The 18,756-nt window shown below is 44.0% G+C and overlaps 1 protein-coding gene across 2 annotated transcripts in view; it reads left to right on the plus strand.

Moving 5' to 3' along the window:
• Ppp2r2b (protein phosphatase 2 regulatory subunit Bbeta) overlaps positions 1-18,756 on the plus strand; it is a 428,729-nt gene that overhangs the window by 399,066 nt on the left and 10,907 nt on the right. For both annotated transcript variants that reach the window (XM_076855947.1, XM_076855946.1), the window contains exon 8: positions 13,586-13,755. In XM_076855947.1, the coding sequence (XP_076712062.1) occupies positions 13,586-13,755 (170 nt within the window). The remainder of the gene's footprint in view (positions 1-13,585; positions 13,756-18,756) is intronic.

An 18,756-nucleotide genomic window follows, 5' to 3' on the forward strand; every position in this document is an offset into this window, starting at 1 on the left:
AAATCCCTGTAATGCAATGAAGTGGTCACAGGGGAGTTGCATGAGAAACATGGGACCATCGCACTTAGGAAATGGGAGACCGTGGCATCCGACAGAGGAAAGAGTAGGTCAATAACAAGGTATTGTGCTGAGCACAGTGATGGAAAGTACACCATGACTGCCGTGCTGTACTTGCCATGCTGGTCCAAGAGGAGGGGAAATCAGGAAGGGTTTCTAAAAGAAAGTTCATTTTAAATTCATGTGAAGGCAGGCACGGTGGTGCACATCCTATAATCCCAGCACTTGGGAGTCTGAGGCAGGAGGATAATGAGTTCAAAGACAGTCTCAGCAACTTAGTAAGGCCTTAAGCAACTCAGCAAGAACCAGTCTCAAAAAATAAAAATGGTCTGGGGATGTAGCTCAGTGGTTAAGCACCCCTGTGTTCAATCCCTGGTACAAAAAAAAAAAAAAAAAAAATGTGAAATGATTCCCAATGTCAGAGAAAATGCTGAAATATTTGTGCTGATCATACTGTGAAACAGTTGAACAGTCAAGTCAAATGTCCTTATCTTCAGCATTTCCTGTTATGTTCCCAGAGGTTTGGATGCACTGCAATGTTTAGTCTCTGTTTAGTAAGACTCTTCTGTATTCGTGTCATTGTAGGGCCACAGAATTACAAACTAGTGTTACCCTAGTGCATGGGTGCTTACCCTGGTGAAGTTATTAAGTAGCATTAGAGTTCCTGAAACAGTACTGGCCTGGCATATAGCGGACACTAGATCATATTTACCAAAACCTTGAATGAAGGACACAAGACCTAAATCAGATAAAACATGCCATTGTTTTAGAAATATAATAGTGCTATGATTTTTTTTTTTTTTTTTTTTGGTAGCAGGTATTGAACTCTGGGGCACTTGACCACTGAGCCACATCCCCAGCCCTATTTTGTATTTTATTTACAGACAGGGTCTCACTGAGTTGCTTAGCACCTCGCTGTTGCTGAGGCTGGCTTTGAACTCGTGATCCTCCTGCCTCTGTTTCCCGATCTGCTGGGATTACAGGCAGGAGCCCAGCACTAGTGCTGTGATTCTTAAACCAAGTATGTAAAAAGAAAACATCGACTATACACTTTTCCCGATTCCTAGGCAAACACGTGAAAACTCAGAATTATCTCAGTTTTATCTCCTAGATGATTTCCTGAAACTTTTATGGTATAATAGATTCCAATTAATACTACATTATTTGATGTTGAATTATATATAATAAGCCACTTAAGGGTAACATCACCCTATTATATGGGGCTCTGTACTGCGACTTGTGTGTCTTGACCAAGAACCTAGCTGAGTCCTGAGAAGTGAATGATGGTTTCCAACTCAACTGACCAGAAAAGATCTCAAGAGGTATTGGGAAGGGAGCGAACACCATCAAGCAGAGTATAGATGATGGGGCAGGATTTTATCCATTAGACAATTTCAAGTCCTGCTGGACTAATATTGGCCGGTAGGCGGCTTTGAGATACTGTTGAGGTTGGTGAGGGTAAATCATGAAGGCAAGCAGTAGGCATTTGTGAGCTTCCTGTGGTCTGGAAGCCTGGCCTACATGAGAATGGAGAAGGCCATTTACCATAATGGTGAATAAGTGTTGGTTCTAGGGTCAAACAAACCCAGGTGAGAACTTGGACTTGATTTCTTCCACTTAACATCTCTCAGCCTAAACATCTTCCTCTTGGAAATGGGGACCAAAGGAGTCTGCGCTGGTGGGTTGTCATGAGGTTTCAGTGAGATGCTGCCTGGTCCACGGTACACACTCAGTATTTATTAGCCTATGAACTCAGAGAGGAGAAAATTGAGGGCTGAGAAGAGCAAATTAGAGCCAGAAGGGAGTAGTTAGGTGGTCAACAAATTTGGTGAGTATTCTGCACATTGCCCCCAGTATATTGTGTCAACTCTGCAAACAAACAATGTCACTCTCATTAATTCTCTGTGGCTGCCAAGAACAGAGAGAATGAAACCCATATGAGGTTGAAGACTTGGACCCATCCAAGGTCAATTTTCTGGGACCATGCCCTCAAAGGTGTCTGTTATCAGCAGCAAGCTAAGACGGTCATCGTCTCTATTAGAGGAGAAAAATGATGTCACATGGATTCATATCCTAGGGCCTCTTCTTAGCCCATGACCAAGTGCAAATGGCTGCATGAGGGGTTTAGCGCAGTGCCTGGCACTGTGCAAGGGACTATTCCTCGCTCTACTCCCACACAGTCTTGCAGCAATACAGTATTCAGCGTTAGTTCTCCAGGTGTGCACACGGCAGGACACTTTAAGACAGGTCCGACTGTCAGTGAATTTGGAACAGTGTATCCCTGTAGAAAACCAGAGCTGGGAGCACAGAGGGCTCACAGTGGCTCCGTGAGAAGACAGCGTAGTGCCCAGCTGCCACTCGGGTCCCTCTCCATGCAGAAAATCAGTCCAGGCCAAGACGGACTGACCGCCCTACTCCTAGTGAACTTCTCACCTTGCCCTGCGAGATCACCGTCAGCAGGGAGCCGCTCCTCTGCCCTTCTCCGTGTGCCGCTGCTTATTGCAGTAATTATGTATACAGCCTGGAAAACGGGGACAGCTTGGGCGTGCAGCCCTAGCCTCTGCGGTGCCATGGCAACCAGCTTCCCAGCAGTCACCCCTAATAACGGCCCCTCGCTCGTGGACTCTTCCACCTGGGCAGAAGCTCCCCAGGGAGCTCAGGCTTCTCTTGGAGCAGCTGCACTAAGCTTCCTGTTGGGAACAAATTATGAGAAAGTGTGAGAGGGAGGAAGGAGGGGAACCCTGAGTCTGTGAGGGGCGGAGTGGGCCACTGCCGTCCTACTCCTGGACACCACGGGCCACAGGGACATGTGAAGGCATGAGACCCATGGATTCCTGTACCACTCACCCACTGCACAGGGACAGGATCTAATGGGTCCAAGATCCGGTGTGAGCCCTTGTAAATTGGCTCCCTGCTCCCAGATTTCTTCATTAGGCTCCTGTGGAGACGCCCACTGCCAGCTCACCCTCTTGCCTGGACTGTGGAGGGGCCTCCCTTTATCGCTGCCTGCAAGAGAGAATGTGCTCAGAGACTTCCTTCAATCAATAGCCTTCCAGAATGACAGTTCTCAAAAAGGCACCAGCACCACTTGGCTAATAAATGATTCTTCCTCACCCAAGGAGGGCAAACAGGCCCACAATTAACGGACTTGTCGGTGGATGTTAGCCCAAATTCTGCCTTTAGATTGACAGGCCAACAGGAAGCCAAACACAGGTTCTCACTTCCCCCTCTTCAGATCAGAGAGTCCAGCTGAGGCTCCTCCGCGAGAAAGTCCTAACCTCTCGGAGCTTCTCCCTGGGTGTGCTCTCAGACTGCGAGACTTTAGGTCCCAGGCTCTCCAAGCCTCTGTTTCCTCACCTTTAAAACAGAGAGAATTTTCTTAACTCTGAACAGTGCCTGACAGGGGATGAATGTTTTCCTTGAGGCCCTTTTTATGGATTGGGATTTCTTAGCTCGTTTTGAATCTGGAACAAATGGGTTTGTTTAGGTTTTTTTTTTTTTTTTTTTAATAACAGGAAGTTTGGAGGTTTGTCAAGTTTATTGGTAAGAGGGGACAAAGGATTCAGAGGACTGAGATGGTTCAGGAAGGCTTGCTAGAAAAGGTGGTGAGCCCTGTATGTAGAATAGGAGTCAGAGTAACAGAGAAGGGATGGGCAGGGTTGACTGCGGCATGTGGAAATGCACCACGGACACCCACCATTACTGCAGGGAATAAACCCTGGAGCTGAGGGTGAGCAGGCCAGGCTGACCACAGTGCAGTGCTGGAAAAGGAGAGAAGTGGGCAGGGATGGGTGGCATACTGACCCAGGGCATGACGGGAAGGGCCCTGAGTGCCAGGCCCAGGGGGTGAGAACATTGGCTGCCGGCGTAGGGAGTTACTGTAGGTGTCTGAGCAGGAGGGTGGCGGTATGTGGGGAAATTCACCCAGCACGTGGCGGTATGGTACAGATTCCCAAGTTCTACTAAGTGCTCCTTGTCTCAGAGTGGGTGGGCTTGCTCTGCAGCTGTGGGCCCCGCAGCGGCACCAGGAATTCAGGGGAGAGGATGGCTATGCTGGGATGGCTCGCCGGCTCTCTGGGAAGCCCACACCCAGAAGCAGGCACTCTGTCCTGCCTTCCCTGGCCAGCTGTGGACAGTCAGGGGCTGAAACAGAGAGGATGCTTCAGGGACAGGGAGCTGCACAGGGACCCAGGAAAATAAAAGCAGCTCTGCAGAGTTGAGGGAGATCTCAAAAACTCTGTCCCCTCCCTTTGTTGACAATAGGGGGAAGGGGATACTAATCTCCTAGTGCTGCTGGGACAAACCTCCACAGACTTACTGAGCTCAGTGACTTAGAAACACACATTTTTTTCTTTAGAGAGAATTTTTTAATTTTTTTTTTTTTTTTTTTGGTTTTCAGTGGACACAACATTTTACGTGGTGCTGAGGATCGAACCCAGCACCCCGTGCATGCCAGGCAAGCGCGCTACTGCTTGAGCCACATCCCCAGCCCCACACATTTTTTTAATCTTACAGTTTCTAGAACTGAGAAGCCTGACATGGGTCTCACTGGGCCAAAGCCAGGATGTCCCCAGGGCTGGGTTCCTTTTTAGAAGTTCTGGGGGAAAATGTTTTCTTGCCTTTTACAGCTTCTAAAAGCTGCCTGCATCCCTTGGCTCACAGCTCCCTTCCAGCTCCAAAACCAGCAATGGCCAGTCTGTGGTCATTGAATCACAGAACCCTGTGATTCTCACATTGGGTTCCTCTGACACTGACCCTCTTGCCTCCCTTTTCCAGATATAAGGACCTTTGTCACTATCTGGGTGAGTCTACTCAGATAGTCTAACATCATCTCCCCTTAAACTCAACGGAGTAGCAACCTTAATTCCCAATTCCTCCTTGTCACACAACAAAACATATTCACAAATCGTAGGGATCAGGGTGTGGACTTCTGGGGAGTCGGGTGGCATTCCTGTCATAGGGGAAAGGAGAAAGTTTTCTTGCTCGGCAAATTGAAAGAATATTCCAGCTAGGATAAATAAGAAGGACCTTTCTCACTATAACCCCTGCACTTGTCAAAGTGCCTTACACCCACCAGTCCTCAATGTCTGCTGGCTGACACTGAGTGACACTAGTGCTTACTGACTTCTGATCATGTGCTAGGTGTCTTATTTGCTTTTATCTTTTTTAACCATGCAAAGTGGGCATTGATGTATATTTTAAAGATAGCAAAGCTGGCCAGGTATGGTGACACACACAAATAATCCCAACAACCTGGGAGGCTGAGACAGGAGGATTCCAAGTTCGAGGCCAGCCTCAGCAACTTAGACCTTGTTTCAAAAGATAAAAAGGACTGGGAATGTGGCTCATGGTAAACCAAACTAGGCTCAATCCCTAATAATAATAATAATAATAATAATAATAATAATAATGCTAAATATTTAGGGAGAGTAAGAAAAACTAACAGATACTCCAGCCTGTATAAAATACTGCACAGGTCCTAGCCCCAATATGTCTGACACTTAAGTCCATTAATGTCTCTTGCACCAGCCTGAGAGACATGTTTAGGAAAGCAGTTTGCATCTTACTAACCAATGATTCCATTGTTCTATGTAATCTATCTTAGACTCCCACTGTCCATCAAAAAATGCATTTATCACCTTGAGTATTTACACATGCTAACTCTCCTGCCTAGCATAGGATGCACACCTCCCATCTCTAGACACCATCACCAGGGGTCAGCAAACTCTGACCTACAGCCAAACCTGGCTGACCACCTGTTTCTGTACTGCTCTAATGGACAATGTTTTACATTTCTAAAGGGTTGGGGGGGGAAAGAGTCCTATTTCTTGACACATTAAACAAAATTGAAACAATGTTTGGCGCCCATGAACTGAGCCTTAGAGTTTATCTGCTTCTGTGTTGTCTGTGATGCTTTCAGGCTACAAAGAGTCAAATTTTCACAGCAGAGACCAAATGACCCTCAGATCCCACACTGTTTACTAATCTGTCTGGTGCTTGTTGATCATTCAAGCCTGGGTTTCTTAAGTCACTCTTAATCACACCCCTTCCTTCTCCCCCACCCTCTGAAATTGTGCTCTCTTTCTTTTTCCCCAATGTGAGGGGAAAAAAAAGATTTTGACTCTTTTTAACTTTGGTTATTAAGAGACACATTTGTAAAGGAAAATATTATAAGCAGAAGTCTTTTTAAACCATCTGTATAAAAGTTGGGGACTGAGGCAAGGTACTGTATTCTAGACTCACTTCTCCCTTTCTGCCAGGCTATGTGGCATGTTGATGTGACGTTCACTGTCAGGCAGTTGTTTGTGGAATGAAGGAAGGAAGGGTAGCTGAAAAGCGATCTCAATTCCTAGTCTCTGGTCCATGTCTGGAGACTCTGTCAGCAGGCCCATGGTAGTACAGTAGCCACTAATTAAATCCGAAACTCCTCTCCCTGGCCTCAGCTGGACAAAGGCCAAAGCATTGTCAGTCCAGGGACTTCTTACCCTCCGTGGGAAAATTGTTGGCCGTTTCTCTCATTGGGCGAAATTATTGGCTGTGTCTTCTGTATAGTCAAAATTACTGGCTGCATCTCAATCGGAGAGCCTTTTCTCTCCAGGGGCAAAACTGTTGCCTGCGTATCTCTGAAGAAAAATTGCCATCTGCCTCACAGTGTAGGAAAATTGCCAGTTCTGTCCCCATTATGGGGAAATTGTCAGCCATCTCTCCAAAAGGAAACGCAGGCCAGCTGTGCTGCTCCGTAGAAGAGACGTCAGCAGAAGTGAGCACTTTACAACCCTGCGCACGATTCTGAGTCTGCTCCTGTTTTCTCATGAACAGACCTGCACATCCCCATGGCCTTTATTTTTTTTTTCTTTTTTCTTTTCTTCTCATATGCCCAAGTCGCCAAAATCAGGGTGGTGGTGGCATGGAAATGAGAACCACGTATGCCCAGGAGGGTGTTGCTCAAGTGATAGCCCAGTGACAACCTATCACATCTGTATTAGAGAAGGCCCAGACCGAAGACCTAGAGATCAATACCATGACTGGGAGCTCTTATCTGACCCATCTGGAAAAACCCTGCAGGCCTTTGGACTGTTTGCTGGCCAGGCCTGCCTCCAGCAGCATGCTTCTGCCGTGCTGCTGCATCCCTGTTGTTTGGGGGACACACATTTTGCCCAGTGCTGCAAAATGAAAGCTCTCCTCTGTCCTCACGTCCACCCTGGAAAGCAGGTACTATTATCATCTCCATTTTACAGATCAGGAAAATGGAATTAGGGAGGAGTCAGGCTGCTTGTTAAGGCTTCATAGCTTATTAGCAAAGGGGCTGGGAGTTCGACCCGGGCCTACTGAGCTGGGGACCGCTGCACCCTTCCCATCACAGCAAGTGGAACCAGGATGAGGAAGACATCAGAATCAGCAGTAAGGACTTGGTCCCCGCCTGGCCATTGCCCAGTCCCTGGGCAGTGCCCAGTGGGAGGTCCAGAGAAGGACCTGTACCTGTGGTTACTAGTGTCTTTCCTCTGTCCCCTGAGCCTGAGTCAGCCCATCATATGCTTCCTTTGTGCTGTTGTCTCCTCTGGAATGAATGTAGTTTTAGCTTTAGGTTTCTCTCGAGTCACCCCTCTTCTTCCTAGCTCTTCTGTCTTATTTGTGAATTTAAGACTTTCTCCAGATTCTGGGAACTTATTCATTGTTCCAGTCATCTGAGCCTTTTCGTAGGCTCACATAAGACATTTAGCACTCCTCAAAGGCATGTGTACATCAATATGTGTTAGAACACCAAATACTACCTGCATGAGGCACAGAAGACAGCCTGTAGGATTTCAAAGGAAAAACCCAAAGTAGATTTTGAGGAACTCTGTGCAAGTGATTGACCACACAGAGAGATGAACAAGTAAGGTTTTGAAATAGGATCAAATCAGTGGTTCCCAACTAGGAGCAGTCATACCCTCCAGAGGACATTTGGCAATATCTGCAGACATGTTTGGTTGCCAAAACTGGACAGACGCGGTGGGGTAGGCTGGCCATGTGTGTTGCTTAAAATCCTACGCTGCCCCCACTAACAGGCCAACTGTTATGTCCACCCCAGAACTTGATAGGGGTTTCCCAGGAACATATGACCTTGGAATCTGGAATAGCTGGCAAGTCATGGGTTGAGCACTCTGCTGAAGTCACTTTGGAAAACCTACACTAGACTAATGGGACTTGGGAGAGGGAAAGGGAAGAGCACTGGAATTTCATAGATTTTTGTTACCTAAGAGCCTGGAGGGACCTGGCAGGCAACCCTGACTTTTTTTTTTTTTTTTAAGAGAGTGAGAGAGGTAGAGAGAGAATTTTTTTTTAATATTTATTTTTTAGTATTTGGCGGACACAACATCTTTGTTTGTATGTGGTGCTGAGGATCGAACCCGGGCTGCACGCATGCCAGGTGAGCGCGCTACCACTTGAGCCACATCCCCAGCCCCTGACTTCTTCATCTTACAGAAAAGGAAACAGATCAGAGAGTTGACAGTGGCCTAGAGTGACTCAAGTGGGAGACAGTAGGATGGAGGATAAGAATATAAGCTGGAAGTGTGATACTAAAAGCAAATGTGACTCCATTTTGTTTTGTGACTTCATTCTGTAAAACAACCATGCCAAGTAGAAGGGTCATGACTGGAGCAAGATGTTCTTTTCCTTTTGCTATAGAAACCTTTAAGAACATGGAACTATCTAATGGGGCTTTTTTTCTGTAACTAGGGTAACGGGGCTCTGTTTCTGTAACTAGGGTGACTGGACTAACTGTGATTGGTTAGGCTTCCCGCCGCTTGACTGCACTCTCCCGCTTCTGAAAAAAAAGAGAAATAATACCTACCAGTGTTGAACGAACCTGTAACCTGGCTTGCTTACATTGGCTAGAACCCCAAACGTCCCTTTTGTGGTTTTCAGGCTTATAAGGAGTGCCCTTGCAATTGTTTGGGCTGATCAGGGGAACAGCTTTATGTTCTGGTCAGTCGCCACTAGTGTGCTTCAATAAAGGCTTGATTCGATTATATATGAGTGGTCTGGAAGTCAGTTTATCAAACCCCGGGACAAAGCTTTAACTATAACAGAAGCAGAAGGAGTTCAAATCCTGGCTCTGTTCTGACCAGCTGAGTTGGCTGAGTAGACCAATTCAAAAAAAAAAAAGAAATAATACCTACCAGTGTTGAACGAAATGATACCATTGGCCACAATGAATGGTAGGTAGTAACAGCCAGCTGATTTGTGCCTATCCTGAATCAACATCCCTGACCCAGTCTGATGTTCTTTTGAGTATCCCAGGATGGGAAAAGGTGCAGCCGAGCAGTGGCATAAAAGTGGGGATGCCCAAAGTGCATGTAGGACCCAAGGGATTCCAGTTTGACTATTTGAGTAGAAAGGCGTATCAACCAAGGCATAGTTGTGGACTCAATGTAACAGGCAAGTGGGCAGAGGCAAAAACTTATTGGCAAGAAATAGCAGCAGCAGTCCTTGTTACTGTCATTAACATCTCAGATCTGTCCCCCCTGTTGGACAACCTGACATATTGGCATTGACTAGGTCTGAGCTAACAGGTTCTCATCAAGACCATTTCCTCATAAAGAAAGCAAAAGTTTATCCTGTCTCCCCTACAATTCCTTTCTTCCTACATGTCTTCATCTCCTGGAAGTCAGTTGGAAATGCCATAGGGCAGCAGGATCTCTAATGCCGAGGGTCTTCAGTGCCCACTGATTTGTCTCAGGCTCTATCTCTGAGCCACAAGATGCCGATGTATCACATGTTCGACAAATTTCCAGAATCTCAGACACTGGAGTGGTCATGAGAAGTAAATTTCATGGAACACACACAAATGTTCTATTTACACCCCACTACTCGGCTCCCTAGCATCTTTATTCCCCTCTAGAAACACAAATTTCACTTATTTCCAACTGTAGCTAAATTTGGGTGATTTCTAATGTTTGTGAGCTCCCTAAGGATAGGACTTGATATGTCTGGTTCATTATTGTGTCCTTAGTATTTTATATATAGCCTGGCATGCATTCACCCTGATTTGTACATTCTTGATGTATTGTATTATGCAGGCAACACCCTAAACTGGTAAATGATCCCTCAGCATGGTCTTATACCTGGTATGGGCCCAATGGCATCATGATTAAGAATAAAGACTGAAGTCAGACAGACCTGAGTTCAAAACCCAGCTCTACCTCAATCTAGCTGAGTGTCCCTGGACAGGTCACAAAACCTCTATGCCTTCATTGTTCTCACTTCAGAGGCTGTTGCAAGATTTCAGATAAAACATGTAAATCATGGGGCCTTGAATACTATAACTTCTCATTTACACTAATTACTAACACTGAAGTGCTGTTGCTGAATGAATGCATGGAGTTGACATTAAGACTTGAGTATGGGGCTGGGGTTGTGGCTCAGTGGTAGAGCACTTGCCCAGCATGTGTGAGGTACTGGGTTCAATTCTCAGCACCACATATAAATAAAAGGTCCATGGACAACTAAAACAATTTTTAAAAAAAGATTTGAGTATGTGTACATATGTCATGAACTGCAGAGTACCATGCAGGGATGTTACCCGATTCCTGCCCACTGCCAAACTTCAAGCAGGCATGCCACAGATATTGATGGGTTGGCCAAAGTTGTCTCCTTCCATTTCACCGCCATCTTGTGAGGTATCATTTTCAGGCTTCACAATGTTGCTACACTGATCCTTCCTGATGTTCCAGGTATTTGGAATACAGATTCTTAGGATACATCTATATCAGTTTTTTAAACTTTTTTTAGTTGACGGACCTTTATTTTATTTACTTATTTATATATGGTGCTGAGAGTCAAACCCAGTGCCCTTACACATGCTAGGCAAGCATTCTACCAGTGAGCCCCAACCCCAGCCCCCATATCAACTTTATACACATGTATTTTTCATATATTTATAAAATTTTGTCAATTTGAAAAGCAAATTTGAACTAAAAACAAAAACACTAAGGATCTCTTAGTAAGTATTATTTCCATCTTTTGAATAGCCCTCAGGCTCTGTACTTCTCAGTCCCAAATTCTCAGGAGTCTTGAAGAATGGAATCTTATTGGCCAACACTAGCAGTACACATTCATGCTGAAAGTAGTGACAGGTATTTATGTACTGAGGGCCTGCTGTGTGCCATTTTGCAGTTGGAAAAACTGAAGCTAAGAGGGTAAATGTCCACAGCCGGAACTGACTGACTCTTGAGCACCGTTTGCCAAGCCTCACTCTTGCCTCAGGTCTCCTAATGTTTTGCCTGGAGTATTAAGTCCCCACTTACTAATGAGACTGCTGTGAGTTAAAACTAAGATAAAAATTCTTTTACCCCTATAGTTGAGAATGAGATACCAGCAGAAGCCAGGGGCCTTCATTTATCTTTGACTAAAGCCTGATGGAGACACTTGGTTAGAGACTCTAATAAGACCTGCTTTTCTATTTCAGTGGTGTTGTGCTTTGTTTTTAATTCTCAAGTTCAATTCTGATTGTCAGGTTTGATGCTTTCTTCTCTTAAAGTGAAAATTAATAGCAAGGGAACTTATATATACTAGGACTTTCTTCAAGGAATTGATGACTGACTATGAAAGTGCACTGAGCAGGCAGGAAAGAGGAAGCCTTGGAGGCCAAGTTAACCTAGCCACCCACTGACCAGTGTTCAGTTCAGCATACAATTGTGTTATAAACTCTTATTAGGTTGAACCATATGTAAGGGCCATTTTGCAGGTCAAAAGTAATTGAATATCAGCAAATTTATATGTTTAAATATAATACATGTTAAGTACCCAGAAGACAGAGATTTCATTAATTTATTTGGTTTGATTCCAATCAAGCAACAAATGTTCATTGAATGTTGTTTGTAAGACTCTGGGTACAAAGATAAAAGAAATCAAAATCCTGCCCCAAGTTTCACATCCTAGTAAAGAAATAAAAACAAATTCATGATTTGTTAAATAATGTGAAACATGATAATTTTATCGTAAGAAAGAACAGGAGCAAATACTAAATATATGACCAAATCAAGTATGATAGGGCTTGAGAGAAAACATCATTTAGAGTGAAATCTATGTAGTAGACTAGGTGTATAAATCAAGTAGAACTTGGGGCAATGCATAGAAATGTCAAGATATATTCTGTACAGCCAGTCTCAATCCAAGTTATTAAAAAAAAAAAAAGGTACAGTTTGGGAGAGGCTTCCACTCCATGATAGAGCCACACTCATTATCCTGTAAGTAGAAAGCACCTGAAGCTAGTAAGAAAAGCAAGATCCTGGAAATCACACAGAAGATAGCGTAGCCACAGTTTACATAGAAGTATACTCGGAGAAGGACCTGGCCCAAGGTCACACAAGTAAATGGCAATTTGACCTTGGCCCAAGGCAATTCAGGCAGCAAAGCCCCACTTCTAAAATATGTCCAAATAAAAATATGTCCACAAGTATTCATCATACATCATTATTCAGAACAGCTAAAAAGTGGAAACAACCCAAATGTTTATCAACTGATGAATGAATAAATAAAATATGGTAGAACCAAGCAATGGAATACAACCCAGCCATATAAATAATGAAGTATAGGGGCTGGGATTATGGCTCATCAGTAGAGTGCTCACCTAGCACACGCGGGGCACTGGGTTCGATCCTCAGCACCACATAAAACTAAATGAATGGAATAAAGGTATTGTGTCCAACTACAACCAAAACAATACTAAAAAAATGATAATAAAAAAAATAAAATACAGATATATGCTATGACATGAAAATATTACAAGGAGTGAAAAAAGCCAGGCACAAATGACCACATATTTTGTGATCCTATTTATTACTTTCAGAGTAATAACTAGAAAGTAAGTTTGTTTGCCTAAGGGCTATATGAATGGGAAATGTGGAGTCACTAGTAATAGATATGGAGGGTAATTGGGGGGCATCAGGGGTGATGAAAACTTTCTAAATTCAGACTGTGGTGATGGTTACATTAATATGTAATGATTCTAACACCCCCTGGATTAGCCAGGCATGGTGATGCACTCCTGTAATCCCAGCCTCTTAGGAGGATCTTTGAGACCTATCTGGACAACATAGCAAGACCCCATCTCAAAACAACACAAAAAAAAAACCTCACTGAACTGTATATTTTAAATGCTTTTTTTGGGGGGGCGGGATATGAATTTCATCTCAGTAAAGCTGTTAACAAATGTTTAAGCATCTAAGATGATTCCAGGTTTGGGTATGTGCAGTGACCCCCAGAGACCAAATGGGAAAGAGTCAGATACTGGAGCTTGAGAACAGTCAGTGCCAGGTCTGTGCAGGAGATGGGTCCCATGCCAATCCTTCCAAGAGAAAACAAACCAGCCACAGCTTTTTCTGCAGCCAAGGAGCTGACAGCTAGCTCCCTGTTAGCAACTTACTTGTGCTCTGCAGACACGGGTCCTAGACTCTTGACTGGTAACTTTCTGGTTGGCCCAGATGCTGTAGAGTTCAGTGATAAGGATACTGAATTCATTGTGTTTGGTTTGTTTTTGCAGTTTTTGAAGAGCCAGAGGATCCAAGCAACAGATCGTTTTTCTCTGAAATTATCTCTTCAATTTCGGACGTCAAGTTCAGCCACAGTGGGAGGTATATCATGACCAGGGACTATCTGACTGTGAAAGTCTGGGATCTCAACATGGAAAACCGCCCCATCGAGACTTACCAGGTACAGAACACCACCCATGCATAGGTCCGTAGAGTCGTCCCTCTGAAGTCAGCCTTTGGAAAGGTTTGCAATGTGGAAGAATAAAAGGCAGTACATAGTGACATGTTTTGGTAAAATGCTACAGGCGCCACAGGATTTAAATAAGAGTGCACACAGGCTAGAATTAATCCATATAGACTGAATACTTTATCTCCACATCCATCTGTGATAAGTTATCAAAACCAGCCTGACCCTGCTCTCATGGGTAACCATCTGGTAAAACTGGGTGGTGAACAAGGAAATGAGTGTGCACTTATGCAAAGGATGGTGCTGGGTCCCTAGGAGCACATAATGGTGGGGGGGGGGGGCGTTAGCCAGGTAAGAAAGGTGAAAAAGTGACCCTACCCTAAGTCTTGACTGTCATGACCTCATGGACAAAAGCCTGTTCACCTTGAAAAGTGAACACACTATCAGAAAAATGAGCCTGAAGGAGGAGGTTAGGGGCCCCCCCAGCTAGTCTCTGATAACGTAGGTTGCCTCGTTTTGTCTTTGGGATGGGTACAATGGAGAGCCATAAAGGTTTTTACCCAAGAAAAGAATACTGTATCACAATGTAGACTAAAGGACAGGCTATAATGGTGACAATAGATAGGATGGCAGGGTGAGAAGTATGCCTACCTCTTGAATAGGGAGGGAAGAGGAATCACCAACACTATGTAGAGGTTTTAGCTTAAGCACTGTAGATGGTGTGGAAATCCTGACGAAGGGTTTTGCTGAAACAGACCAGACTTTGAGGCAGAGAAGATCTAAAGAAGCCAATTCCAGGTAAGGCTACAGTGAAAGCAGAGATCAACTGATCTTATTTTAAGATATCTTGGATTTGATTTTTTAAAAATTAGGTAGATGCTAGACAGACATTTGACTCAGTTTTTTTCCTTGACACACAATTCGCATGAGTTTTAATATATTCACAGAGCTGTAGAACCCTCATCACTGCTCAATATGTTCAAAAGAACATTTTGGTTGTAGAAGGGAGGAGAAACTATAAGGGGGGGGGAACACATGAGTGAAAGTGACCACAATACTCGGAGCGACCAAGATCTCTTTATTGCAGCAGTGCAAAAGAGAGGGAGTTTTTATAGCCACAATCCGAGTGGATGAGACAGTAGTATCATCTTCTGCCTTCAGGGGCAGATGTGGGTTTCTGTTGCACCAGATGGGTGGGGGTCAAGAGCTCAGCCCTGAGGGAAACAGGTGATAAAGAACCAGACAAGGGGGTTTGAGTGGATGGGTTATCCTGCAGCTAACATTCCTCCCTTTTTGTTTTTCTAAGGGATGTGGGGGCGGTCTGGGACCTACCAGGGAAAGTGGAGGAATGTCCAGGGCAGCCAGAAATAACATCCAGGGGCTATGGCCAGTTATCTCGGAAGAGGCAAAGTCCATAAAGTTTCCTTGAAGCCATAGGTTGTCAACGGCATCAAACCATTTCTGAGCAGAGGAGATCTTTGATATCAGCCATTGGCCCTGTCGTAGGGACTCTAGGAAGGATCGGAGGTGGCTTGGTTGAATCCAGTAATGTTAAGGATGACAGCCCGATTACAGCCAGTGGAAGGGCAATCGCCTTAACCCATAAACAGTGGGTGGTGCCATGTTGCTTGGATGTAGAAGCACCATCTGTGGTTTGAGATTAAAACTTGAGAATAATGATTAGTGCAAGAAATTTTGAGTTTCGTGGGCATGGTGGAAGTCCAGGACTGAACATTTGGAACAGGTGACCTTTTAAGGCGGGAGACATGGTACCAGGGAGAGTGTCTAAAAGCTTGATCACCACTGGGGTAGTAAGTATGACTGTATGGAGTCCCGTCTAGTGAGGTTCCAGTGATTGAGAATGCACTTCCTGAAGTTAGACTGCATCACCCAGTTGAAGAGGGTCCGATTCAGTTCCTTGTTGTGCCGGGCTTGAGGCAATGGATGGTGCAGGAAGGCACCTGTCTGCATGTTCTCTTAGGAATTTGTGTACAAGTGTGAGGTAGGACACAAGGGGAGGAGGAGTGATTGGAAATCTTTGGTTGGTTAAGAAAGGGCACCCATAGAGTTGCTCAAAGGAGCTAAGGCCTGAGGGGGCTCTTGGGGCTGCCTGAATTCAGGTGAGGGTCAATGGCAGGAGATTGGGCCAGGACAGCCTGAGTTCAATAGCAAGTTTAGTGAGAGGATCCTAGAGAATGCCATTAGGCCTCTCAACCTTAGGATTGGGGTCAATGGGGGATGTGGAGCCTCCAAGTGATGTTAAACCTTTGACTAGTTGAACAACCTGAGAAGTGGAGGCGGGAAGTCTGTACCTGAGAATGATCTGCTCAGTAAGGATGGAGGTGACAGTGTCAGCAATTTCCCCGAATGTAGGGAAGGCATCTATCCAATCAATCTTCTCCTGGCTGGTGGCTCCTCCTCTGATGCATGGGGAGTTTAGGTTTGATGCTTTCTTGTGGGGATACAGTAGAGCAGAGCAGACCTGCTGGAGAGTAGTTCTCATTCCTAGGAAATGAAAGAGGGGTTTTAAAAACTGGAAAAGGAGTTAGAGAGGGTTTTAGATGGGGGAGGAGTTGGTCATAGGTCTCCATCTTGGGCATCAGGAGCTGGTAGTCTTAAAGTAGTTGATTGACTTGACTGGTTGGTGAATCTGTTAAATTGCTTACAGAAGTTCCTGCAAGATCAGATACAGTCCCATTAGGAGAAACATAAAGAGGACTAATAGGGGTCCTGCGAGGGGCCATACTTGATTAAACATTCCCCATGGAGACTGTTGGCCTAATTGCTGTCTCTCCTTTCTAGCTGCTGTTCTCCTTCATTACCTCCAGGAATGACTGTTTTGGTTTAACTGGGTTTGGTAGGTGTTAAAGATCAAGCTGGTCAAAATTGACTTTGTTTCTATCTATTGTTAGGGGTCATTCAAGAGCAGCTTCTTAGTTCTGCTAGTGCCATTTGCGCTAGGATGGGTCCAGCCTTGCTTTATGTGGCTTCCCTTGGAACCATCAGGGATGTCTCCTTTTTCCAATGACCCTCCTATTCACAGCAAGTGCGCTTATTGGCTTTTTATTCTCCAATGGTCTCATTAATCTCCCTGATCAGGAGGTTATGTGTCCCAGAGTTGCAAAGCTATTTAGAGAAGTCCCTAGTCCCTGGATTCAGACTGACTCAAAAGGGCCAAGAAAACCAATATTTGGCTCTTGCCCTCTGAGTCTTGAAATTAAACATCTAACAAGTCAGTCTCACCAGTCTTAAATTAAGAGTACTGTACTTTAGCTGAAGTCTGGCCTACTTTGGAGTCATTCTGATATGTAGTAAGATGGGAGGCAGAGCCTTATCTCAGGTAAGGTGGGGCTCTTAATAAATCTTAGGTAGTGTTCTAGTATTGAAGCTGATCTTTGTTTTTAAATATTTATAAAGTTTACATGTTGCTTGAGGTCATATGAATATTAGCTAACAAAATATGATATTCTATACACTGGGGTATAATTTAAATGTAATATTATTAATAACAGGTCCAGTTATAGAACATTAAATGATATAAATAAATCTCCAATGTTATAAGCCTAAAATTACCATGCAACTTTAGTTTGGAGGACACCAGCTTGATATGTTTTTTTTAAAGCTTCTATCTTAATGACTTATACCTGGAAAATATGAACACATTTAATATATAAAGAGTAATAGTACCACAATTACACTGATGTTTTTATATTAATCAAGTTTAGCTCTTAAAAAAATAACATTATAATATTGCAAAATAACAGTTGTTAACCATAGTTGTATAATCCTTAATTCCTTCAAGATTACTTGCTCAAAACTCATATATAACCAACTTACACAGACCTTTATCAGTTTCTTAAACCTATATACCCAACATACACACCTTCTTATTTACTTAATCACAAAGAGTCCCTTATCCAGAAATAACTTTTCCTTCTATTAAATCCATACTTAAAACCTTTAATTTCTCTTTCCCATCTGTTAATTCTTTATTCATACTTTGAAACAATCCTTGTAAATTTCTGAATTTAGGCAAATTATTCCATTTTAATAAGAGATTTTGTTTTCAGTATACAATCACATTTGTTTACCATTTCATGAAAACATGCACTGTGTTTAAGTATATAGAATTATACTGTTGTAGGGATGGACAAGGCAGTGAAGATAGGGAAACAGTTTTATTTGTCTGCAGCCAGGTTCAAAGGGCACAGCTTCTGCTGTAATCAATTAATCCCCTGAACCGCAAGTTCAGGTAGTTTCAGAATTTTATATCCAGCATGTAAGGGGAGGGGCTCAGAAGTTCACAGTCTGCAGAAGTTTTTTATTGTTGTTGTTCTGGGCAAGTTAACCCTTCAAAGACACCTAAGAAGGGGAGAGCTTTTTCTTCCCTTTCTTTCCTCTCCCTGCCAGCTGTTACCATGAAGCCCAGTTGGTAACTTTTTATTTTAGAAATGTAGCCATCTCTGTGAATCCCCTGCTCGAGGCCTTGTTTACATATTTTTGTGAAAAACTAGTAAAAGGGTGTCCCTCACCTGGAGTGCTAATTTTTTTCTAGCCAGGGGCCAAGTAAAACAGGGCAACACGAAGAGAGGAAGTTTATCTACATTAAACTATTTGTAGAGACTCTTTTGCTGACAGCCCTAAAACCAGCCATGGTGAATATTGCTGGAGAAGGTCAGTTAAGACTTTCCTGTGGGCCTGGGTAGGGAGGGGGAAGGTGGGGCTGAGAGCAGCTCTGGTAGATCTGAGAATGAGGAGGGAGATATAAAAGAATAGTGGAAAAGGGGTTTGGGATTTTTCCCTGAGCAGTAGAACAGGTAGAGGGGAGGACAAGAGAAAATATCCCCCAAAAGCCTGTAAGGGACAATTCTTAGCAACCTGTTTTTAGTGATGACAAAGCACCTTTAAAGGCTTTTTTCACCAGATCTCTGATAGGGGTCTCCTCAGCTAGTTTGAGCTTTGTGTTAGCTGGTAAGAGGGCCTGGTGTGGGCACT

The sequence above is a fragment of the Callospermophilus lateralis genome, chromosome 5, assembly GCF_048772815.1.
Source record: "Callospermophilus lateralis isolate mCalLat2 chromosome 5, mCalLat2.hap1, whole genome shotgun sequence".
NCBI classification, from domain to species: Eukaryota; Metazoa; Chordata; class Mammalia; order Rodentia; family Sciuridae; genus Callospermophilus; species Callospermophilus lateralis.